Genomic DNA, 25,720 nt, shown 5'->3' on the forward strand with positions numbered 1-25,720 from the left:
CATAATTGAACGCCGAGCCACGACGAACCACGTCGAATATGGGTCGATTCTCACCCATATGGGGCCTTTATTCGCCGAAAGTGGGCCGAAAACTGGGCCAATCTCGGCGCCTGGGGGCGGCGACTGGACGCCCAACCGCCCCCAGCGCCGATTGTATCGCCAGCTCGCCCCCAGGGGGCGATTTTTATGCCTCTTGAGGGGGCCAACGGCTGGAGATGCTCTTAGGACTCACAAGAAGCGGGGCGTGGCCATATCGCCTAATGTGAGCTGTAGCGTCAGGGATTGCCGTAAATGGGCCAGCCCAGGTATATATGTAGTTTTTTCTTCTTTTTTTGCTTTTGCTTTTTGTCTTTTTTTACTTTCGCTTATATTTCAAAAAATTCTGAATATATCTATTTTTACAAGGAAAACACTTACCTTCAACCAGTCGATTTCAGGTGAGGTGAGCACCCACCGTCTCGATGCCCATCGGATTGGCTCTTCATCGAACGATCAAGAGCCAACCTCCACCTACTTCATATTCTTGCAACTTCACTCATGTTTCAGCAGGAAAGACCGCAACTAGGCCTTTACTGCAAACCGGTTGGGAAGCTAGATCATGTAGCTGCTAGGATTGGGGAGGGCAAAGGCGGCTGGATCCCACAGTGGCGTCGTTAGAGGCCTACCGGGATGACCGAAAGCAACCCCCCTGCGGTGGTGACGGCGACCAGGTCTCCGACAATGGCGGTCTTCTCGACTCAACTAGGTATGTATCCAGAAACAACCGTTGTCATGACTGACCTCCACTACCCAATTCTGCTGCGGGTCTTCGACCTCCATCACATCGCTGCCGGGAGCTTGCCGCCACTGCGCACATCGTCTCTGTCTGGCGTCCGCGAGTGTCATGACCACGCACCGACCTCTGCTTGAATTGTCTTGCCTTCATGTGTGCAGAGGAGTCCGCATGTGCCAGCCAGGCCGTGCGGCCACACGCCGACGAGTTTCTGCAACAACGACGGAGTTGCAAAGGGCGACGACAACGACGATGGTGTTTTTGCGACATCATACATTGCAATAAATTTCGGCTACATCATCCTTGTTGCAAAAGGTCTCCTGCAACAATCTATGTTGCAAAAAAAAGCTAAGACATATTTTTTTGCTAAGGGTTCTGTAACACAACCTCTGTCGCAATTATTTCTGTAACAGAAGTTCTACTTCCAAGGATTCTATAATATTGCCTTTGTTGCAATGGTGAAGAAAGCAGTAGGCTGTAGGATGTCGATAAATCTAACGGCTGCCAAGGTGGCGGATCTTTTAAAAAGATATGTCTGCCGATGCATAGCACCGCCTTTATAAAAATCACTTCACATAATAAAATGAAAAATGTTAATTGTGTATAAAAATGTTTCTCATGTATAAAGAAAAATGCGTATGGAAAAGTAGACACAAAAAATATGTTTTTTAAAATGTTAATCATGTATTTAGAAAAATGTGAATTCTGTGTTTGAAAATGTTAAACATATATAAAAATGTTTATGATGTATACAAAAAATGTACAATACATATGGAGAAAACTAGTAAAAAACATTTTTCTAAAAAAAGTTAATCATAAATCTAAAAAATGTTAGTCATATATTTTAAAATGGTAAACATGTAAAAACTGGTCCAAATATATAGCAAATATGTAGAATGTGCATGGAAAAAGTAGACATAAAATTAATATATTTAAAAAAATGAATCATGTATTTAAAAATGTTAAATGTTAATATAGAAATGTTCCTGATGTACACAAAAACTGTAGAATGTGCATGAGGAAATTACACATAAAAAGTATATTTTTAGAAAATGTTAATTATGTATTGGAAAAATGTTAAAATGTGTATATATAAAATATTCCTGATGTATAAAAAATGTAGAATGTGTATGAGAAAATTAGACAGCAGAATATTTTATAAAATATTAATCTTGTATTATAAAAATGTTGAACGTGTATATGAAATGTTAAAGTCATATATAAATAAAATGTTGATGTATACTAAAAATATACAATGTATATGAAAAAATGCACACATAAAAAGTATGTATTTAAAAAAATTAATTGATGTATTTGAAAAAACTTCATGTTCTATAAGAAAAAGAAAATTAAAAAAAGATGAAATTTGACAAACAAAAATAGAATACAAAGAAAACTAATGGAAAATATAAAATAAACCAATGAACTGGAAACAGTAAACAAAGGTTTTAACAACCAGCGAAAACCATATAGAAAAACACATAAGAAAAGAAAGAAAGAAACCAAAGAAATCAGGATTAAAATGGTGAAAAAGGAAGAGAAACAAAGGAAACCAAATAAAAATAACGAAAATCGACGAAAAGATACCAAGAAAAACAAAGAAGAAGAAAAACTAGTGAAACTGAGAAAAAAAACAAAAAACCAGAGAAAAACGAAAGAAAACAGAAGATACAACAAACAAAAAAGAAAACAGGTGAAAAAACAAAAAGAACCAAAAAAATGAAAAAACAAAAATATGAGGAAAACCAGACCTAAAGCAAACCTATAGCAAGCGACTGCAGCAAACGAGAAAACTGCACTAAAAGGGTCGGCCGGCTTGCGCTCATCTATAGCGAGACAACCTACCGTCTCGCTAAGGCGAGAAATAGCTCTGGTGGTCGGCGAGAACCTCTTGGATAAACTGGTGGGTCATGGCCTCACCGAGCCCGCTTGCGCCTCCTGTGAGTAAACGTAATCTTTTCCTTCAGCCTGCACAAAATTAGGCGTTTCAGAATTTTTGATAAAGGACATTTTCTAATTTTTTTTGCGGGGAAAAGGACATTTTCTATTGACTCATAGTGTCCGCATGTTTCCTGTGAATAGAGGAGTACCAAGTGAAAATTATGGAATTGATAAATTATTACTTGTTGTGCTGTATTGTTTGTATTGATCTGACCCTCGTGACGGGTATATATAGTGTACGATGGGGTTGAGACTTAAAGTACAGGATAGGTAATGCATGATTAAATCAATTCTGTCTCTATCCTTCCTTATCTTTAACTGAACCCAATTATACCTCTAATGAACCGAATTATACCTCTAGCATTGGGACTAAGTAAAAAGTTGGGAAGACTGAGTTGTTGTAAAATATAGCTTATTTTTTTAAGAAAGAGAATGTGAAGTGATAGTGTAAAATCAATAGAATGTATGTAATCTAATAAGAGAAACAACATGCATGCTTATAAGTATCAGGACATAATCTATACAGAAAAGCAGCTACCTTTTTTTTTACAACAACTAGGATGAGATCCAAAGTAGTATATGCAAGGACTACAATAGTCAAGAAAAGAAAGAGGTAGGTCACATCAAGATTGTGATCTGTAGTCAGCATGCATGCAAAAAAAGGTGTGATTTCCTAAGGGAAAAGGTGTTGGGTCAGATGACTACAAAATCCAGCATTCGCGTGCATAGTTTAACATAAAGATTCTTGCTACTGGTGAAAGCTCTTGGCACTGTCGCGTGCTGGCTTCGCTTTTTGGAAACAGTAGTGCACTGTCCTTGGAAGCTGCCGAGCTTCCAACTGGCCACCAAACATTGTGCACATGCCAAGCTTCCAACTCTATGACCAAACAACGTTGTAACACCTACTATTATTAGTATATAGTGTTGTGAAATGTCATATGTTGGGAGGGAAATATGTAATTTTATTTTATTTAGTATATAATTAAAATTTTAATATTCATTAACTTAGTTTCTTTAAGATAGATCGATACACAGAGCGAGGAGGTCAAAATGTTTCCGGAGAAACGTATGCACACATGGAAAGAAAATACTAAATCTGCTAATTTCAAGATATTTCCGGAGAAAGGTATACATACGTGGGTGTGTAAACTTTAAGTATGCACCATCATTTCGGCGATCAAGAGCGGAGTTGTGCAACTCATTTTAATCAACGATCAATTGTAGCAATGTAATTAATTGTTTGTAGAAGTGCAATGTTATCTTTTACATTTTAAACAAGGAAAACTATCCGCTCCTGTTATCCAATCTCTATCTTCATGAAATTAAATAAGTTCTAGTCGGAAAAGAATTATATGAGACCAGGTCTCACGCGAGACCCATTCTGATGGATGACACGTGGCATTCACAAATCATAAAGTATCCCCCACACCTCACTTAAAATCAGGGGGGAGAGATTAGATGATTTGTGATTTATGAATGTCACGTGTCATCCATCAGGACGGGTCTCATCTGCTAACCATGAGACCTGGTCTCATATAATTTTTTTCCGTTCTGGTCTGAGCAATGAAGAGCATACTGAGTCCTAGGAGAAACATGTATAATTCTCGGCTAGGTCGGCTTATGTGGCCTAGTTCGCGGCGATGGAGGTCTCACCTACCGCGGCATTCACTTGGGAGTTCCCCAGCGCCGTTACGTGACGAGAACATTAGTCACTTGGGAGTCCCCGGCATTCACTTGGTCAAAGAACATTAGTCACCTAGTGACCTCCAAGTGAACGGGCAGACCTCTCGGCTGGACTTCTGACCAAGCTCTGCCCGTTCTGTGACCAGCATGACGAGAACATTAGTCACCTTATTGTCGGCTATGTGTTTGGCAGAGAGGTCTGGACCAAGGTTTTCACAACTTTGGGATCGGTGCAAGGTGCGCCCGGGGTGGATGAATCTCTTGAGGGTTGGTGTGCTAGGCAAGGACATCTTGGGCTACACACGAAGACGGCTCGTGCTATCGGGGTCCTAGTCATGTCGGTGCTATGGAAGCACTGGAATGCTATCGTCCTTGATGGTGCAACGACTTGCGTGTAGCAGGTCTTACAAGGTTTTGCGAGTGAATGCATTGTATGGAACCAAGCGGGTATTCTGTGTGTGGTTTTGCGAGTGAGTGCATTGTATGGAACCAAGCGGGTATTCTTGGTGGGAGTTAGAAGGTGGGAGTCTAGCAAGTATTCCAGTTAGTTCTATCTTTCGTGGAGTGGTTGAGTCTTGCAGGTAGGCCCAGTTCTTTTGGCCGATTCTCCCATAATCTTGAGAATCGCCCTCAACTCAGCTTCTCTCAGAATCTTCAACACATACTTTTTTTATAACCCTAGCTAGTTAGGATGTGAACATCTAGGATTGTAGAACAAATATGAATACAAGATTCTAGGAGAAGCTGGATGGAGGGCGATTCTCAAGATTCTGGGAGAATCGCCCAAAAGAACCGGGCTGTAACTCTATTGTGGTGGGGCTCTTCCCCCTTTTTCTTCTATAATAATAGATGATACGCACACTTGTGCGTATTTAAGAAAAAAAAAGATATTTGGTCTGAAAACAAATCTATGGCAAAGCCGCGGTTAAATAAACAGTTGACACATGGGATTAATCTTCCCTCCACACTTGAAACCACAAGAATCACAAGTCACAACACCTCTACACCAAAGAACAAAAGCCCTCACTCTCCTCCCCTTTGAATAATTAGGTGCAGTTTTGTACAGAACCACATGAGCACAAAACCAAACCAACCGTAGCTAACTGATCGGTAATAATCATTCACTGTCCTGCGGCTTGGGGAACGGCACGTTCATATACTTGTAGGTGGTGAACCCGCCGTCCACAACCAGGTTGTGGCCGGACACGTACTTGCCGTCGTCGGAGGCGAGGTAGACGGCAGCCCTGGCCACGTCCACCGCCTCGCACGCAGCGCCCTTGAGCTCGCCGAGACTCCGGATGATGGCCGTCACCGTGGCCTCGTCGGCGCCCTGGAGCATCTGCGAGAACTGCCGCACCACCATCGGCGTCGCGACGGCGTGTGGCGAAATGCAGTTGACGCGGACGCCGTGACGGGCGAGCTCCGCGGCGGCTGTCCTGACGATGCCGGCGATGGCGAGCTTGGAAAGCGAGTAGGGATACGAGCCAAGGCTCCCCATGATACCACTGATGCTGCCCATGCAGAGGATGGAGCCGGAGCCCGCCGGCGCCATGACGCGCGTCGCGTGCTTGATCCCTGCCAGAGTGCCGCGCAGGTTCACGCGCATGATGTCGTCGAACTGGTCCAGGTCCAGGGTTGCCATGTCCGAAGTGCCGGAGAGAGATCCCACGATGCCGGCGCTGTTGAACATGACGTCGAGCCGGCCGTGCCTCGCGACGGCGGTGTCCACTGCCCCGGCCACGCTGTCCTCGAGGACGACGTCGCAGTGGACGAAGTGGGCCTGCGGGCCGAGTTCCTCGGCTGTTTGGAGGCCCAGCTGCGAATTGATGTCGGCGAGAACCACGCATGCGCCCTCTTGGATGAACTCATGGGCTGTGGCCTTACCCAGCCCACTTGCTCCTCCGGTTATCAGTGCAGTCTTTCCCTCCAGCCTGCACAAAATTAGAGGGAATTTGCATGTTAGACTAAAAAAAAGAGATGAAATTTGCATGTTTTCTTGGGGACTGATTGAAAAATTCTGGAGACTAGAGTTTATGTTTTTTTTTTGCGAGAAGAACTTCCAGATAGCATGGAGACGATTTTTGGACAAGCCAATCAATGACCGGTAGTTCAACGAATATTAAAAATGATAAAAATTACATCAAGATCCATAGACCATCTAGCAACGATTGCAAGCACTGAAACGAGCACTGCTATGCACATGATAGCGTGGAGACGATTTTTGGATGACAAGCCAATCAACCTGTCCATGCATCGCAACAAATGGCAGCATATTGTCCATATTGTTTGTCGTGTGCACAATAATTCCGTGTATCAACTATAACCTTTTACTATAAATGTGAAGTGGGATGGACATTAAACCATATCCCTCCGTTTCAAAATAGATGACTCAACTTTATATTAACTTTAATACAAAGTTAGTACAAAGTTGGGTCATCTATTATGGAACGGAGGGAGTATTTTTAAGAGCCAGACCAGACCTTCGGTTTGAATGGAAAAAAGCCAAAACTGGTGCCTTTTCAGATTCTTTACAGACCGGGACAAGGAGCCCAGCCCAAAAATTTCCAGTAAGACCATCAATTTTTAAAAGAGCTGGCGCGCTCGAACCAGACGGCTCTACGGCACATTGGGGGTCGTCCTATAAATGTTGCTAAAATTAGGTGGCGTGAATGGGACCAATTGGACTTTTAGTTCAGCATAGTGGCTAGTTGGGCTAGCTTGTCTTCTTGAGCACACACATATTTGACTGTATTTCTCTAAAAAAACATATTTGACTGTATTTGTCCACTTAAAAAAATGACTGTATTTGTACATTTTCCTAATGAGATTGAATCCAAAAAAAACCCGCCTATGGGACAAGTGAAAACATGAATCGACAGCTTCACTAGTTTGGTCGTCGGTCCGGTTTTTTAAAATATGAATTAAATTAACATGATGTAACAAGGTAAAATCAATAGAATGTATGTAGGCTACGAAGAGAAATATAGCGTGCACGCGTACAAGCACCAGGGCATATATGCAGTTACTCACACAAAAGAAGCTGCCATCTTTTTTTGTTCGAGTTAGGCATCTTTTACAGCAATAAGTATGATTCCCACAGAAAAAAAGCTAGGATGAAATCTGATTTGATATGCATGGAGTCAAACAGTGAAGAAAAATAGGAAAAAGGAGACACGGACAATCGTGATCTGTCTGAGAAAGTGATCAGCATGCATGCAAAAAAAGGTAGGATTATCTAAGGGAAAAGGTGTTGGGTCATACGACTACAAAATCCAGCATTCGCGCGCATAATTTAACATAAAGATTCTTGCTACCGGTGAAAGCTCTTGGCACTGTCGCCTGCCGGCTTCGCTTTTTGGGAACAGTAGTGCACTGTTCTTGGAAACTGCCGAGCTTCCAACTCGGCACCAAACATTCATGCACATGCCCAGCTTCCAACTCTCTGCCCCCCCCCCCCCCCCCCCCCCCCCCCCCCCTCTCTCTCTCTCTCATGATGAAACTACTCTAAGCACCCACCCTCTCAAGTCTCAACGGAGAGATCCACCGTATGTGCATGATCTCCTGTCTGATCACCAAGTAGGAGTACATCTAATGAATGCAGCTAGTGTTTTTCTTTCTCTTACCTTCCCTTCATCGCCGTCGATAGCCACCGCCTGGCGCCTGCCCTGCCGGCCAACTCCGAGGAAGTAGCCGCCCTCCTAAAAGGAAAGAAAAGAGGAAGTTAACATTCTACGTATCATAATTCCACAACCTGGAACTAATTCTTTCTGGTGTGCATGTCATATATGCACGACTATAATTAAAGTCAAGAATGCAAGATCCAGCAAAACTAATCAAAAGAAGGCCCACATATATACATGCATATGAGCATATAACAGTAAGAAATAAAACCTCATATGTCACAACAGAAGCCCGTTGAGACAGGGAGAGAAGTGAAGTGAGGAGAATCAAATGAAGTACCTAGCTTCACGGACGAGCCGGAGCATCATCTTCACCTTCGTCTTGTGTTCTTGGATCTTGCGGTAGAGAGAGAGAGAAGGGGTTGCTCACTTGCTCTGCTTTGTGTGGGTGTGAAAGGATGGTGGTGTGCTTGGAGCTCCTTAAATAGAGTAAAAGCGACAGCGGAGGAGCTCCTGTCCTGTCCCATCCCCTTGCAGCCAACAACCTTAATTATCTCACCATTATGAGGACAATTTAAGGGCACAGTACTCTCTAATTTCCTACACGCCCTCACTGTCTTTTGGGTCAGTGTAGGCCACCCAACGTGGAGCATTGTGAGAGGCCTAAAGAAATAATAAAAAGTGCATGTTGGTTTAGCAAGAAGGGGGTCAAGGGACAGCCAAATTGTAAAATACGTGTACCGGCTCTTCATATAAAAGTCAGTGTGTGAATCTAGGAACTTTTTGTTAAGAGTTCTATTAGACTACCCATAGTGGGAGTAACATAGGTAGTAATATCGCACATATCTAGATAAAATAGATGATGTGACAAGTAATAAATGAAAAAAAAGAGGAAAGTGATAGTATGAGGAACATCACACATATCAAGGCAAGATGAGTCTATAGCCTAATAAATGAAGTGTTGCATGTTACCACACATATGTTACTCCCCACTATAGAGCATGTTACTAGTCTATGTTACTACCCATTGTGGCTAGTCTTATGAATTTGGTGTTGCCACATCTTGCCAGCTAGATGCTTGTAAGAGTTGTTGGTGATTGATGAAACCATGATGGGTCCACTTATCACTAGTTATACTCCCTCCGTCCCATAATATAATATAAGATGTTTCTCAAGACATAGCTTGAGAGACGATCTTATATTATGGAACGGAGGGAGTAGCTCTGAACAATGAAGCAAATACGACCATAATGGAACAATTAATCCCTACCAATATGTAAGGCCGGTAGTCGATTGGGAGACTATCTAGAAAGTTGCTTTGGCCCTGTTTTCTAAATAAAGCAGATATTTTATGTAAAATCAAAAGGTTCACAAAAAATAACACTGCATAATACTATTTTTAGGCTATGTAAAACATTGCCACTTTCGCAAGTACTTGAATTGGAGCTACTGCAGGTGCCAAGTACCTTGATTTTTTTTCTCAAATCTGTAATTGACAACATGAAAGTGCCACTCTAAATATCTACATACAAAATTCAAAGTTGCAGAACAATTGCTAAGGTTTCATGCATCTGTCGTGGTGAGTACTGCACTGGTGCCTGGCTAGGTGCGTGCCCACAAAAGCTTTATCCCATCGAGTACAAGATGGAAGGTAGCCTCGCCTCAAGACAGTGGCGGAGCCAGGATTAGATAACACTCCGGATGAGAAACTAAGAGAATCTCTAGCCAATCCCTCAAAACTGAATTTTTATTCCTCCAACCGGTTTGGAGGGGTTAAACCGGACCTAGCCACTCCCTCAAAACCGAATTTCTACTCCTCTAACCGGTTTGGAGGGGTTAAACCAGACCTAGCTGATCCCTCAAAACCGGATTTTTACTCCTCAATCCAGTTTGGAGGGGTTAAACCGGACCTAGCCGATCCCTCAAAACCGAATTTTTACTTCTTCAACCGGTTTTGAGGGGTTAAACTGGACCTAGCTGATCCCTCAAAACCGAATTTTTACTCTTCTAACCGGAATGGAGGGGTTAAATCGGACCTAGCCGATCCCTCAAAACCAACTTTTTTACTTCTCTAACCAGTATGGAAGGGTAAAACCGGACCTAGCCGATCCCTTATCCTCTTTAGAGGAGTTAAAAAATTTATTCATCGCGGCTTCAGATACTCAAATATACTCATTGGCGTCTCGTTCTAAAAATAATTTCCATTTGCTCGGCACTGTCTCAGCCCACGTCCACGTCAGAACCACCCCTAGCCCTCGTCCCCTTCTTTGGTGACGCCCCGAAGCTCCCCACCACGCGCAAACTCTTTTTGAGCGGTTCCGGTGCCTACCGGCAACCATCTCACCATTCATCAGTTGCTTTAAGATTTAGGCTGTGGACAACTATTACTTCTCCTTTTCTTCTATACATATTCAATACCATGCCTAACACAACTATTGCCCCCCACTGCTGTCCTTCCTACGACAGAGATGGCAGTGACGGCAGCATGTGACAGCCCCTCTCTCTCTTCTCTCACGCATAAATCCAACCTTTTATTTCACCTTAGCTAAATTAAAATGTCCATATTATTTAAACTATAAGTTTATTTTTGAAATAACTTATAAATTGGAACTCCTGGCGCCAAGACCTTTGAAACTAGACCAATCATGGATACATTTCAAACATTTTAAATTTTCAACATTTCATATTCCATCAAACCTATTTCACTAGAAAAATGTGGAAAACCCTGTTTCAGTGGAAATATATGTGAAACCAACCTACTTAACTAGAAACCTATTTAACCCAAATATAAAATTTAAATGTAATAGTTTATTTCAAAAGATCAAAAGATTGTACATTGGTGAAATAACACATTTTCACACTTTCGAAATACACTGTTTCACATTTTCAAATAATCAGTTTCACAATCATACATTACAATTTCACTTTCCGTAGTTATTATTTCACAATTCACAAATGTGTTATTGGCTTGGTTCACAAAAATCACATCTTTTTAATTGTACAATTGTGAATGACAATTTTTCACACTTGTGAAACACAAAGAGTGAAATTATAATATAACAATGCGAAACTGATTTTTTTAGAAGAGTGAAATATGTATTTAAAAAAATATGTAACTAAAATAGATGTGATTTTTGTGAAATATGGCAGTGAAATGTAAAAATGTAGGTTTTGAATTGTGAAATAATAACCACAAAATGTGAAATTATAATGTATAAATGTGAAGCTGATTATTTCAAAAGAGTGAAAATATGTTTTTTCAAAAACATGTAATTGAAATATATGTGCTTTTCGTGAACCAAACTAGTGTGAAGTGCAATCTAGGTTCTGTATTATGAAAGAGTAACTAGAGAAAGTGAAATTCTATTGTATCTTTTATGAAACTGATTATTTGAACATGTGTAATAGTTTATTTCAGAAGAGTGAAATATGTTATTTGAAAAGTGTGCAATTTAAATAGTTGTTTTCTTTGTGAAGCAAGCCGGTGAAAAGTGAAATGTAGGTTCTGAATTGTGCAATAGTCACGACAGAAGTGAAATATACGTTCCGAATTTAAACGTGGTCAAAAAATATCCAAGATTGATCTCATTTCAATGGTTTGGCACAAGGAGTTTAATACAAAAAAGTTTCAAAAACGAATATATGGTTTAAAAGATACGAATGGTTTAAATTAGCTAAGGAGCAAGATATGGTTGGATTTATTGTGTGGGAGAAAAAAAAAGTGATTCTGCCATACTGTCATGCATGCATGTGAAGTACACTATTAGGGCCAACTTTTCGCATGCGGAACGTCCATCCCGGCCCTCTCCATCGACGCATGTGGTTTGGGAACAGCAGGAACAGCGACTTCGTTGATGGCAGCAACCACCACTATGCCTCAAAACCGGTTTAATCCAACTCAAACCTTCGTTGATGGAGCTCCTTGTGCCTCTGCAATAATACTACACACACGGACGTGTTTTACTGAGTTTAATCCAACTCAAACCTTCACGTCAGCAGCTCCGTGGAACACGTAAAAAACACCCCCGTGCCGTGAGTCTAGCATTGCTTGTGCCTCTGCCCCATACTCGCACCACCGCGACAACGGGCGCCTGCCATGCAGAGCCCGCGCTCAGGAAGCTCTTGTTGGGCTGGACGAACGGCGTCCGCCTGCACGTGGGACACGTCGGTCGCGCTGCCAGCCACCGGTCGATGCAGGGGGCGTGGAACATGTGGTTGCAGCCCGTCAGCACGCGCACCTTCTCGAGTCCCCGCACATGAACTCGGTGAGGTAAATAGCGCACTCCGACCGTGATGACCCGACCAACTCGAGCCCTGCCAAGTACGCCAGCCACGCGCATGAGTCAACGCCGAAGAGTTAGCTTGGTGACTGGTAACGCCGGCCGCCATGGAGAGCATCGTTCTAGCTTATACGTGTGTTCTGTGTGCTGCATTGCAAGTGTTGGACGAAATGCATAAGTCAAATGTAAGCTATAGGGAGTTGAGTTTAGAGGTTCGGCTAGGAACTGCTTTATTTTAGTGGAGCAAATATAATACAACGGGTTGATCAAGGGGCTAAATTATAAGGGGTCGGCTAGAAATGCTTTAAGGGCATCTACAACCGGACATTGTCAAATCCGGCACCCTCTACGCCCGCGGGCGCACCCAGGAGTACTAGGATAGTGACCAAGCAGTCTCAAAAGCCGCGTCTGGCACCCTATATCCATACAAAATCATGGAACGTGCTACGTAGATCACCAAACGGCCAAATTCAACAGGAAACATACATATCAACCAATAGCAAACGGGCATAATTTAGATATAAGCGTCACCAAAAGTGAACACAGTTAAACCGCCTGGCAAATTCTAACTATATAGTAGGAGCTAGATTATATAAACGGAGAGAGAACCGAGCTTCACCACTTTCTCACCAGCTCTCTGCCCTTCCGGTCGACGACGCTGTTGTAGGAGTCTGCGGTAGAAGGTGCGTCTGTTGGGGAACGTTGCATGAGAAACAAAAAATTTCCTACGCTCATCAAGATCAATCTAGGAGATGAACATCTACGAGAGGAGAGATTGCATCTACATTACCCTTGTAGATCGCTAAGCGAAAGCGTTAAGAAACACGGTTGATGTAGTCGAACGTCTTCACGATCCAATCACGATCCGTCCCACGAACTCCCGACCCAAGTGCCGAATGGACGCACCTCCGCGTTCAACATACGTACGACTTGATGACGCCTTCACCTCCTCGATCCAGCGAGCGACGGTGAAGTAGTAGCTCGAGTCCTCTGGCAGCACAACGACATGGTAGCGGCGGTGGTGGTGAAATCTCAGCAGAGATTCGCTAAGCACTACGAAGAGGAAGAGGGCTACGAGGGAGAGGGAAGGCAGCGCCGTGGCATAGATGGGTGCGGCTGCCCTCCCTCTACACCTCTATATATAGTGGCAAGGGAGGAGGGTGGTTCCCATAGGGTTCCCCTTGGGGTGGTGGTTGTGGGGGGGGGGGGGGCACAAGGGGAACCCTAGATGGGTTTTGGGTGGCCCCCCTAGGTGCCTTGCCCCCCAAGCAAGGGGAGGCAGCCCTAGGAGGGCGCACCACCCTTCCTGGCCTCGTAGGATGGGGTGAGGGGCGTACAACCCCTTAGTTGGCTGGTGTGCCCCCTCCTCTTGGCCCATGAGGCCCCCCAACACTTGCTGGGGGCTTCCAAAACCCCTTTCGGTCATCCTGGCCATAACCCAGTGCCCCTGGAATACTTCGGGACTCCAATACCCTTCGTCTTATATATCAATCTTCACCTTCGGACCATTCCGGTGTTCCTCGTCATGTCCGAGATCTCATCTGGGACTCCGAACAACCTTCAGTTACCACCAAAACAACTCAACTATACTTATATCGTCACCAAACGTTTAGTGTGTAGACCCTATGGGTTCGAGAACTATGAAGACATGACCGAGACACCTCCACGGTCAATAATCAATAACGGGACCTGGATGCCCATATTGGTTCCTACATATTCTACGAAGATCTTTATCGGTCAAACCTCGATGTCAAGGATTCAGTTAATCCCGTATGTAGTTCCCTTTGTCTATCCGTGTGTTACTTGCCCGAGATTCGATCGTCGGTATCACCATACCTAGTTTAATCTCGTTACCAGCAAGTCTCTTTACTCGTTCTGTAATACAAGATACCGTGACTAACTCCTTATTTACATTGCTTGCAAGCCTGTTGTGATGTTGTATTACCGAGTGGGCTCTGAGATACCTCTCCGTCATACGGAGTGACAAATCCCAGTCTTGATCCATGCCAACTCAATAGACATCCTCGGAGATACCTGTAGAGCACCTTTATATTCACCTAGTTACGTTGTGACGTTTGGTACACACAAGGTACTCTTCCGGTGTCAGTGATTTGCATGATCCAATGGTCATAGGAACATATACTACTTGACATGCAGAAAACAATAGCAATAAACTTGATAAGATCTTATGCTACGTTTATAGTTTGGATCCTTAACCATCTTTGATCAATGAGCTAGTCTAGAAGAGGCTCACTAGGGACACGTTGTTGTCTATGTATGCACACATGTATGTGAGTTTCCGATCATTACAATTCTAGCATGGATAATAAATGATTATCATGAACAGGGAAATATGATAATAACCAATTTATTATTGCTTTTAGGGCATATTTCCAACAGTCTCCCACTTGCACTAGAGTCAATAATCTAGTCCACATCACCATGTGATTAACACCCAATGAGTTCTGGGGTTAGATCATGTTATGCTTGTGATAGAGGTTTTAGTCAATGGGTCTGCAACATTCAGATCCGCGTGTACTTCGCAAATCTCTATGTCATATTATAGATGCTGCTACCTGTTGGGGAACGTAGGATGCAATTTCAGAAAATTTCCTACGCTCATGCAAGATCTATCTAGGAGATGCATAGCAACGAGAGGGGGGAGAGTGTGTCTATGTACCCTCGTAGACTGAAAGCGGAAGCGTTTGACAACGCGGTTGATGTAGTCGAACTTCTTCTAGTTCCGACCGATCAAGCACCGAACGTACGACACCTCCAAGTTCTGCACACGTTCAGCTTGATGTCATCCCTCATCCTCTTGATCCAGCAAGATGTCGAGGAAGTAGATGAGTTCCGTCAGCACGACGGCATGGTGACGGTGACGGTGATGTGATCCGCGCAGGGCTTCACCTAAGCACTAAGAAGATATGACCGTGGGAGTAAACTATGAAGGGGGGCGCCGCACACGGCTAATAATTGATGTTGTGTGTTCTAGGCGCCCCCCTCCCCACATATATATAGGTTGGAGGGTGATACGTCTCCAATGTACCTATAATTTATGAAGTATTCATGCTATTATATTATCTATTTTGGATGTTTATGGGCTTTATTAAATACTTTTATATTATTTTTGGGACTAACCGATTAACCAGAGGCCCAGCCCAAATTGTTGTTTTCTTGCCTATTTCAGTGTTTCGAAGAAAAGGAATATCAAACGGAGTCCAAACAGAATGGAACCTTCGGGAGAGTTATTTTTGGAACGGAAGCAATCCAGGAGACTTGGAGTAGACGTCAGGGAAGCTTCGAGGAAGCCACGAGGCAGGGAGGCGCGCCCTACCCCCTGGGCGCGCCCCCACCCTCGTGGGCCCCTCGTGGCTCCCCTGACCGACTTCTTTCGCCTATATATGTCCATATACCCTAAAAACATCGGAGAGCAGAATAGATCGGGAGTTCCGCCGCCGCAAGCCTTTGTAGCCACCAAAAACCAATTGGGACCCTGTTCCGGCACCCTGCCGGAGGAGGGATCCCTCACCGGTGGCCATCTTCATCATCCCGACGCTCTCCATGATGAGGAGGGAGTAGTTCACCCTCGGAGCTGAGGGTATGTACCAGTAGCTATGTGTTTGATCTCTCTCTCTCATGTTCTTGAGGTGGTACGATCTTGATGTACCGCGAGCTTTGCTATTATAGTTGGATCTTATGATGTTTCTCCCCCTCTACTCTCTTGTAATGGATTGAGTTTTCGCTTTGAAGTTATCTTATCGGATTGAGTCTTTAAGGATTTGAGAACACTTTATGCATGTATGTCTTGCATGTGCGTATCTGTGGTGACAATGGGATATCACGTGATCCACTTGATGTATGTTTTGGTGATCAACTTGCGGGTTCCGTTTGTGAACTTATGCATAGGGGTTGGCACACGTTTTCGTCTTGACTCTCCGGTAGAAACTTTGGGGCACTCTTTGAAGTTCTATGTGTTGGTTGAATAGATGAATCTGAGATTGTTTGATGCATATCGTATAATCATACCCACGGATACTTGAGGTGACATTGGAGTATCTAGGTGACATTAGAGTTTTGGTTGATTTGTGTCTTAAGGTGTTATTCTAGTACGAACTCTTGAATAGATCGATCCGAAAAAATAACTTTGAGGTGGTTTCGTACCCTACAATAATCTCTTCATTTGTTATCCGCTATTAGTGACTTTGGAGTGACTATTTGTTGCATATTTAGGGATAGTTATATGATCCAATTATGTTATTATTGTTGAGAGAACTTGCACTAGTGAAAGTATGAACCCTAGGCCTTGTTTCAACGCATTGCAATACCGTTTGTGCTCACTTTTATCATTAGTTACCTTGCTGTTTTTATATTTTCAGATTACAAAAACCTATATCTATCATCCATATTGCACTTGTATCACCATCTCTTCGCCGAACTAGTGCAGCTATACAATTTACCATTGTATTGGGTGTGTTGGGGACACAAGAGACTCTTTGTTATTTGGTTGCAGGGTTGTTTGAGAGAGACCATCTTCATCCTACACCTCCCACGGATTGATAAACCTTAGGTCATCCACTTGAGGGAAATTTGCTACTGTCCTACAAACCTCTGCACTTGGAGGCCCAACAATGTCTACAAGAAGAAGGTTGCGTAGTAGACATCAAGCTCTTTTCTAGCGCCGTTGCCGGGGAGGTGAGTGCTTGAAGGTATTTCTTTAGATCTTGCAATCGTATCTTTTTGTTTCTTGTTTTATCACTAGTTTAGTCTATAAAAGAAAACTACAAAAAATTGGAATTGAGAGTGCCTCATATCCTTCATCTTTTTAATATCTTTCATGAAAATAAGGATTCCGATAATTGTGCCAAAATGTTAGAAGAAGAATGCATTAGAATGTTTGGCACTAAATATTTGAATGATGAGCATGATTGCAATGTTGTTAGTATGAATTTTTTGAATATCCATAGTACTAATGATGATTGCACTAGTCATGATGAAAATGCCTCTTATAAGCATGTCAACTTTTGTGGAATACATAGAGCTTGCAAGTACACACCAAATAGGGAAAATATATTTTGCAAGAGGTATAAGTATTTGGAAACTAAATGGTTGCAAGAAAGGCTAGGTGTTTGTGCTGAAAATTTAAAATTTATTTGCCGTCCTTGTGAACTTTGCAATGAACGTGATCATTTCAATACCCAATGCAAATTGTTTCATGATCGTATCGTGTCCAAAAATTGTGATGACTTGATTTCCCTTGCACATCATAATGAACTTAGTTTGCTTTTGGGTTATGAAGAAATGAATCATATAACTAAGGATCTTCCAGAATTTGTCCTTGATAAAGTTCTTGATTTTGATCTAAAAGAAATTTTTATGTATTGTGCGATGAATTGCATTGAAAATCCTTATATTTCCAATTACATAAAGACAAGAAAACAAATAGAAGATGAAGAGAATACTAATGAAAGGGAAGAGACTTCCCAATATCCTCCTGTTATTTCTTATGATGAATCAGGTAACGAGGAGGAGCCTTCTATTCAACCAATCTCATTAATAAGGAGCTCCAAAAATAGGGTTAAACCCACACATGATGTGAAGAAGAAAAAGAAAAGATGGAGAAGCAAAGGTAGAAATGTATCCCTCCCAAATGATGTTGCTCCTATTACTCATTGTGATGATGATAATTGCTATACTATTGGAACTATCCATACTATTAATGATGAGAGTGATTATGCTTATGATATGAAAAGGCCCAAGCTTGGGGATGCTATGTTTGATGAGAATGACATGTTTGAGAATATATTTGCTGCAATTAATGTTTGTCGTAAGCTTGGGGATGCTATGTTTAATGAAGATGATATTTTTAGCCTCCCAAGTTTTGATGAGCAAATCATATGAATAACATGAATCAGGCGATCAGGTGATTTTGTGTGAAGAAAATTATTGAGTTCCACCATAGGCGTGGACATCAACAAGATGTGCAGTGTGAACAGCGACCGGACATGCAGCCATACGCGACATAAATCAAGCGAATGGTTAAGACGGCTATTTTTCTCACAATCACTACATCCGGCTGAACGATCAACACAACACAGCTATTTTTTCTCTACAGCCGGCGGAACATTCGACAAGACCGGCTAGGGCGACCTAGGCCTGTGGAGCACCTGTCACTCTCCCCCATGATGTATTTAAGGGACTATAAGATCGACCCGGCCAGCCCACGGCAGGTGTTTGCCCCAATTCCTCTTCCCCCAGTTCCAGGCGAGTAGCATGCAACCAGTCGAACAGATGCCAAAAGCAAGAGATCGTATAGCCCCTACGTGGCGATCGTGTGGAGTCATGCGGTGTGAACAGTGATAGGGCATGCATCCATAAGCGAAGCAAATCACATGAATAAATCAACCAGGTGATTTTGCACTAAGAAAATTGTTAAGTCACATGATCGGCTAGTGGACAACAATGGGGCATATGCAGTATGGATAGCGGCGGTTCATATAGCCATATGCAAACAAAATCACATGAATCAAGTGTCATGGTGATTCCGCAAGAAGAAAATTGTTGAGTTCCATGCGACGGGGCATGCAGTGTGGACAGTGATAGGACATTTTTTTAAAAGGTCACATTATAGGCTAGTGGACAGAGACAACGCATGCAGTATGAACAGCACCCGGGCATGCAGCCATACGCGAATACAATCACGTGAATCAAGCGATCTGGTGATTTCTTGTGAAGAAAATTATTGAGTTCCACCACAGGCCAGTGGACAGCAACAAGATGTGAAGTGTGAATAGCGACCGGCATGCAACCATACGTGACATGAATCAAGCGAACGATCAAGGCTGGCCCTAGCCTTATGGAGGCCGTAGTGCGATTAAGGCACAATGAACATTTACATTAGTAACATATATAGATTTAACAATATATAATGTATATCATGAAAAAAATATTAAAATAAAAAATAGGCAAATAAAGTATCAATACACCATCTACATGTATCTATTTAATATACTCAACTATAAGTATCTAACAAATACAACATGGTGGTGAAGTGCGTTGATGAGGGGGGCATATGCTCCCTGTTCATGTTCTTATTTTGTTCAGCAAATCAATTTTTTGTAATTTATTTAAGTTGTAAATATATTGGGCCCTTACTAAAGATGGGCCCTAGGCCACCGCACCTTTTGCCATGGCCTAGGGCAAGCCCTGGGTCAAGATGGTTGTTTTTCCCACAATCACTAAAGCCGGCTGAACGGTCAACACAATACAGTTGTTTTGTCTCTATAGCCGGCTGAACGTTCAACAAGATGGCACCGGCTACGGCGACCTGGGCCCGTGGAGCTCTTACACTCTCCCCCGCTGTGTATTCAAGGGACCATAAGATTGACCCGACCAGCACGTGGTAGGTGTTTGCCCTAATCCTCGTTCCCCAGTTCAAGGCGAGTAACGTGCAACCAGATGAACAGACGCCAAAAGCAAGAGATCGGATTGCCCCTGCGTGGTGATCACCTACAGTCATGCAATATGGACAGTGATAGGGTATGCATCCATACCGATGCAAGTAATGTACTTAACTATAAGTATCTATTGAATAAATACAATATGGTGGTGAAATGCGTCGATGGGGGGGCATATGCCCCCTTTTCATGTTCTTTTTTGTTCTGCAAATCCATTTTTTGTAATTTATTTAAGTTGTAGATATATTGGGCCCTTCCTAAAGATGGGCCCTAGGCCACCGGACCTTTTGCCATGGGCCTAGGGTAGGCCCTGGGCCAAGACGGCTATTTTTCTCACAATCACTAAAGCCGGCTGAATGGTCAGCACAACATTGTTGTTTTGTCTCTATAGCCGGCCGAACATTCAACAAGATGGCACCGGCTAGGGCGACATGGGCCCGCGGAGCTCTTGACACTCTCCCCCGCTGTGTATTTAAGGGACCATAAGATTGACACGACCAACACGTGGTAGGTGTTTACCCTAATTCCTCTTTCCCCAATTCAAGGCGAGTAACGTGCAACCAGGTGAACAGACGCCGAAAGCAAGAGAATGGATTGCCCCTGCGTGGCGATCGCCTATAGTCATGCAGTATGGCCGGTGATAGGGTATGCATCAATACCCGATGCAAGTAATGTACTCAACTATAAGTATCTATTGACAAATACAACATGATGGTGAAATGCCTTGATGAGGGGGGAATATGCCCCATGTTCATGTTCTTTTTTTCATCTGCAAATCCATTTTATTGTAATTTATATAAATTGTACATATATTGGGCCCTTACTAAATATGGGCCCTAGGCCACCGCACCTTTTGCCATGGGCCTAGGGCAGGCCATGGATCAAGATGGTTGTTTTTCTCACAATAACTAAAGCCGGATGAACGGTCAACACAACACAGTTGCTTTGTCTCTATAGCCGGCTGAACATTCAACAAGATGGCACCGGCTAGGGCGACCTGGGCACGCGAAGCACTTGGCACTCTCCCCCGCTGTGTATACAAGGGACCATAAGATCGACCCGAACATCATGTGGTAGGTGTTTGCCCTAATTCCTCTTTCCCCCAGTTCAAGGCGAGTAACGTGCAATCAGGTGAACAGACGCCAAAAGCAAGAGATCGGATTGCCCCTGCGTGGCGATCGCGTACAGTCATGCAGTATGGACGGTGATAGGGTATGCATCCATACCCGACTCAAGTAATGTACTCAACTATAAGTATCTATTGAAAAAATACAACATGGTGGTGAAGTGCGTCGACGAGGGGGGCATATGCCCCCTGTTCATGTTCTTTTTTTGTTCCGCAAATCCATCTTTTATAATTTATTTAAATTGTAGATATATTGGGCCCTTACTAAAGATGGGCCCTAGGCCACCGCACCTTTTGCCATGGGCCTAGGGCAGGCCCTGGGTCAAGACGGTTGTTTTTCTCACAATCACGAAAGCCGGCTGAACGGTCAACACAACACAGTTGTTTTATCTCTATAGCCGGATGAACATTCAACAAGATGGCACCGGCTAGGGCGACCTGGGCCCGCGGAGCTCTTGACACTCTCGCCCGCTGTATATTCAAGGGACCATAAGATCGACCCAACCAACACGTGGTAGGTGTTTGCCCTAATTACTCTTTCCCCAGTTCAAGGCGAGTAACGTGCAACCAGGTGAACAGACACCGAAAGCAAGAGATCGGATTGCCCCTGCGTGGCTGATCGCCTACAGTCATGCAGTGTGGACGGTGATAGGGTATGCATCAATACCCGATGCAAGTAACGTACTCAACTATAAGTATCTATCGAACAAATACAACATGGTGGTGAAATTCGTCGATCAGGGGGGCATATGCCCCTGTTCATGTTCTTTTTTTGTTCTGCAAATCCATTTTTTGTAATTTATTTAAGTTGTACATATATATTGGGCCCTTACGAAATATGGGCCCTAGGCCACCGCACCTTTTGCCATGGGCCTAGGGCAGGCCATGGGTCAAGATGGTTGTCTTTCTAACAATCACTAAAGCCGGGTGAACGATCAACACAACACAGTTGTTTTGTCTCTATAGCCGGCTGAACATTCAACAAGATGGCACCGGCTAGGGCGACCTGGGCCGGCGGAGCACTTGACACTCTCCCCCACTGTGTATTCAAGGGAACATGAGATCGACCTGGCCAGCACGTGGTAGGTGTTTGCCCTAATTCCTCTTTCCACAGTTCAAGGCGAGTAACATGCAACCAGGTGAACAGACGCCAAAAGCAAGAGATCGGATTGTCCCTGCGTGGCGATCACGTACAGTCATGCAATGTGGACGGTGATAGGATATGCATCCATACCCGATGAAAGTACTGTACTCAACTATAAGTATCTATTGAACAAATACAACATGATGGTCAAGTGCGTCGATGAGGGGGGGGCATATGCCCCCCGTTCATGTTCTTTTTCGTTCTGCAAATCCATTTTTTATTTATTTATTGTAGATATATTGTGTTGGGTTTCGTAGTAATTTCAAAAAATTTCCTACGCACACGCAAGATCATGGTGATGCAAAGCAACGAGAGGGGAGAGTGTTGTCTACGTACCCTCGCAGACCGACTGCGGAAGCGTTGACACAACGTAGAGGAAGTAGTCGTACGTCTTCACAATCCAACCGATCAAGCACCGAAACTACGGCACCTCCGAGTTCGAGCACACGTTCAGCTCGATGACGATCCCCGGACTCCGATCCAGCAAAGTGTCGGGGAAGAGTTCCGTCAGCACGACGGCGTGGTGACGATCTTGATGCACTACAGCAGCAGGGCTTCGCCTAAACTCCGCTACAGTATTATCGAGGAATATGGTGGCTGGGGCACCGCACACGGCTAAGGAATAGATCACGTGGATCAACTTGTGTGTTCCGGGGTGCCTCTGCCTCAGTATATAAAGGACTAGAGGGGGGAGGCTGGCCGGCCAAGGTGTGGCGCGCCAGGAGAGTCCTACTCCCTCTGCGAGTAGGATCCCCCCCCCCCAATCCTAGTTGGAATAGGATTCGCGGAGGGGAAAAAGAGAGAGAGGGGGCCGGCCACCTCTCCTAGTCCTAATAGGACTAGGGGAAGGGGGAGGCGCGCAGCCCATGTAGGGCTGCCTCTTCTATTTTCCACTAAGGCCCATCATGGCCCATTTAGCTCCCGAGGGGTTCCGGTAACCCTCTCGGTACTCCGGTAAAATCCCGATTTCACCCGGAACACTTCCGATGTCCAAATATAGGCTTCCAATATATCAATCTTTATGTCTCGACTATTTCGAGACTCCTCGTCATGTTCGTGATCACATCCGGGACTCCGAACAACCTTCGGTACATCAAAATGCATAAACTCATAATATAACTGTCATCGTAACCTTAAGCGTGCGGACCCTACGGGTTCGAGAACAATGTAGACATGACTGAGACACGTCTCCGGTCAATAACCAATAGCGGGACCTGGATGCCCATATTGGCTCCTACATATTCTACGAAGATCTTTATCGGTCAGACCGCATAACAACATACGTTGTTCCCTTTGTCATCGGTATGTTACTTGCCCGAGATTCGATCGTCGGTATCCAATACCTAGTTCAATCTTGTTACCGGCAAGTCTCTTTACTCGTTCTGTAATACATCATCCCGCAACTAACTCATTAGTTGCAATGCTTGCAAGGCTTATGTGATGTGCATTACCGAGAGGGCCCAGAGATACCTCTCCGACAATCGGAGTGACAAAATCTAATCTCGAAATACGCCAACCCAACATGTACCTTTGGAGACACCTGTAGTACTCCTTTATAATCACCCAGTTACGTTGTGACGTTTGGTAGTACCCAAAGTGTTCCTCCGGTAAACGGGAGTTGCATAATCTCATAGTTACAGGAACATGTATAAGTCATGAAGAAAGCAATAGCAACATACTAAACGATCGGGTGCTAAGCTAATGGAATGGGTCATGTCAATCAGATCATTCTCTTAATGATGTGATCCCGTTAATCAAATAACAACTCATTGTTCATGGTTAGGAAACATAACCATCTTTGATTAACGAGCTAGTCAAGTAGAGGCATACTAGTGACACTTTGTTTGTCTATGTATTCACACATGTATTATGTTTCCGGTTAATACAATTCTAGCATGAATAATAAACCTTTATCATGATTATAAGGAAATAAATAATAACTTTATTATTGCTTCTAGGGCATATTTCCTTCAGTCTCCCACTTGCACTAGAGTCAATAATCTAGATTACACCGTAATGATTCTAACACCCATGGAGCCTTGGTGCTGATCATGTTTTGCTCGTGGTAGAGGCTTAGTCAACGGGTCTGCAACATTCAGATCCGTATGTATCTTGCAAATCTCTATGTCTCCCACCTGGACTAGATCCCGGATGGAATTGAAGCGTCTCTTGATGTGCTTGGTCCTCTTGTGAAATCTGGATTCCTTTGCCAAGGCAATTGCACCAGTATTGTCACAAAATATTTTCATTGGACCCGATGCACTAGGTATGACACCTAGATCGGATATTAACTCCTTCATCCAGACTCCTTCGTTCGCTGCTTCCGAAGCAGCTATGTACTCCGCTTCACATGTAGATCCCGCTATGACGCTTTGTTTAGAACTGCACCAACTGACAGCTCCACCGTTTAATGTAAACACGTATCCGGTTTGCGATTTAGAATCATCCGGATCAGTGTCAAAGCTTGCATCAACGTAACCATTTACGACGAGCTCTTTGTCACCTCCATATACGAGAAACATATCCTTAGTCCTTTTCAGGTATTTCAGGATGTTCTTGACCGCTGTCCAGTGATCCACTCCTGGATTACTTTGGTACCTCCCTGCTAGACTTATAGCAAGGCACACATCAGGTCTGGTACACAGCATTGCATACATGATAGATCCTATAGCTGATGCATAGGGAACATCTTTCATATTCTCTCTATCTTCTGCAGTGGTCGGGCATTGAGTCTTACTCAATTTCACACCTTGTAACACAGGCAAGAATCCTTTCTTTGCTTGATTCATTTTGAACTTCTTCAAAATTTTGTCAAGGCATGTTGTTTGTGAAAGTCCAATTAAGCGTTTTGATCTATCTCTATAGATCTTTATGCCTAATATGTAAGCAGCTTCACCGAGGTCTTTCATTGAAAAACTCTTATTCAAGTATCCCTTTATGCTATCCAGAAATTCTATATAATTTCCAATTAGTAATATGTCATCCACATATAATATCAGAAATGCTACAGAGCTCCCACTCACTTTCTTGTAAATACAGGCTTCTCCGAAAGTCTGTATAAAACCAAATGCTTTGATCACATTATCAAAACGTTTATTCCAACTCCGAGAGGCTTGCACCAGTCCATAAATGGATCGCTGGAGCTTGCACACTTTGTTAGCTCCTTTTGGATCGACAAAACCTTCTGGTTGCATCATATACAACTCTTCTTCCAGAAATCCATTCAGGAATGCAGTTTTGACATCCATTTGCCAAATTTCATAATCATAAAATGCGGCAATTGCTAACATGATTCGGACGGACTTAAGCATCGCTACGGGTGAGAAGGTCTCATCGTAGTCAATCCCTTGAACTTGCCGAAAACCTTTTGCGACAAGTCGAGCTTTGTAGACAGTAACATTACCATCAGCGTCAGTCTTCTTCTTGAAGATCCATTTATTCTCAATTGCTTGCCGATCGTCGGGCAAGTCAACCAAAGTCCATACTTTGTTCTCATACATGGATCCCATCTCAGATTTCATGGCTTCAAGCCACTTTGCGGAATCTGGGCTCACCATCGCTTCTTCATAGTTCGTAGGTTCATCATGATCTAGTAGCATGATTTCCAGAACAGGATTACCGTACCACTCTGGCTCGGATCTTACTCTGGTTGATCTACGAAGTTCAGTAGTATCTTGATCCGAAGTTTGATGACCAT

At 43.5% G+C, this 25,720-nt stretch overlaps 1 protein-coding gene across 1 annotated transcript; it reads right to left on the reverse strand.

The window, feature by feature from the left end:
• Positions 1-5,305: 5,305 nt before the first annotated feature.
• LOC125544693 (momilactone A synthase-like) lies at positions 5,306-8,514 on the reverse strand. Its single transcript, XM_048708465.1, has 3 exons — positions 8,357-8,514; positions 8,020-8,094; positions 5,306-6,327 (listed from the first exon to the last, which is right to left on the reverse strand). Exons 1-3 carry the CDS (start codon positions 8,383-8,385, stop codon positions 5,514-5,516), a joined length of 918 nt encoding a protein of 305 aa, XP_048564422.1. The 5' UTR covers positions 8,386-8,514; the 3' UTR covers positions 5,306-5,513.
• Between the last annotated feature and the right edge of the window lie 17,206 nt (positions 8,515-25,720).

The sequence above is a fragment of the Triticum urartu genome, chromosome 1, assembly GCF_003073215.2.
Source record: "Triticum urartu cultivar G1812 chromosome 1, Tu2.1, whole genome shotgun sequence".
Lineage (NCBI taxonomy): Eukaryota > Viridiplantae > Streptophyta > Magnoliopsida > Poales > Poaceae > Triticum > Triticum urartu.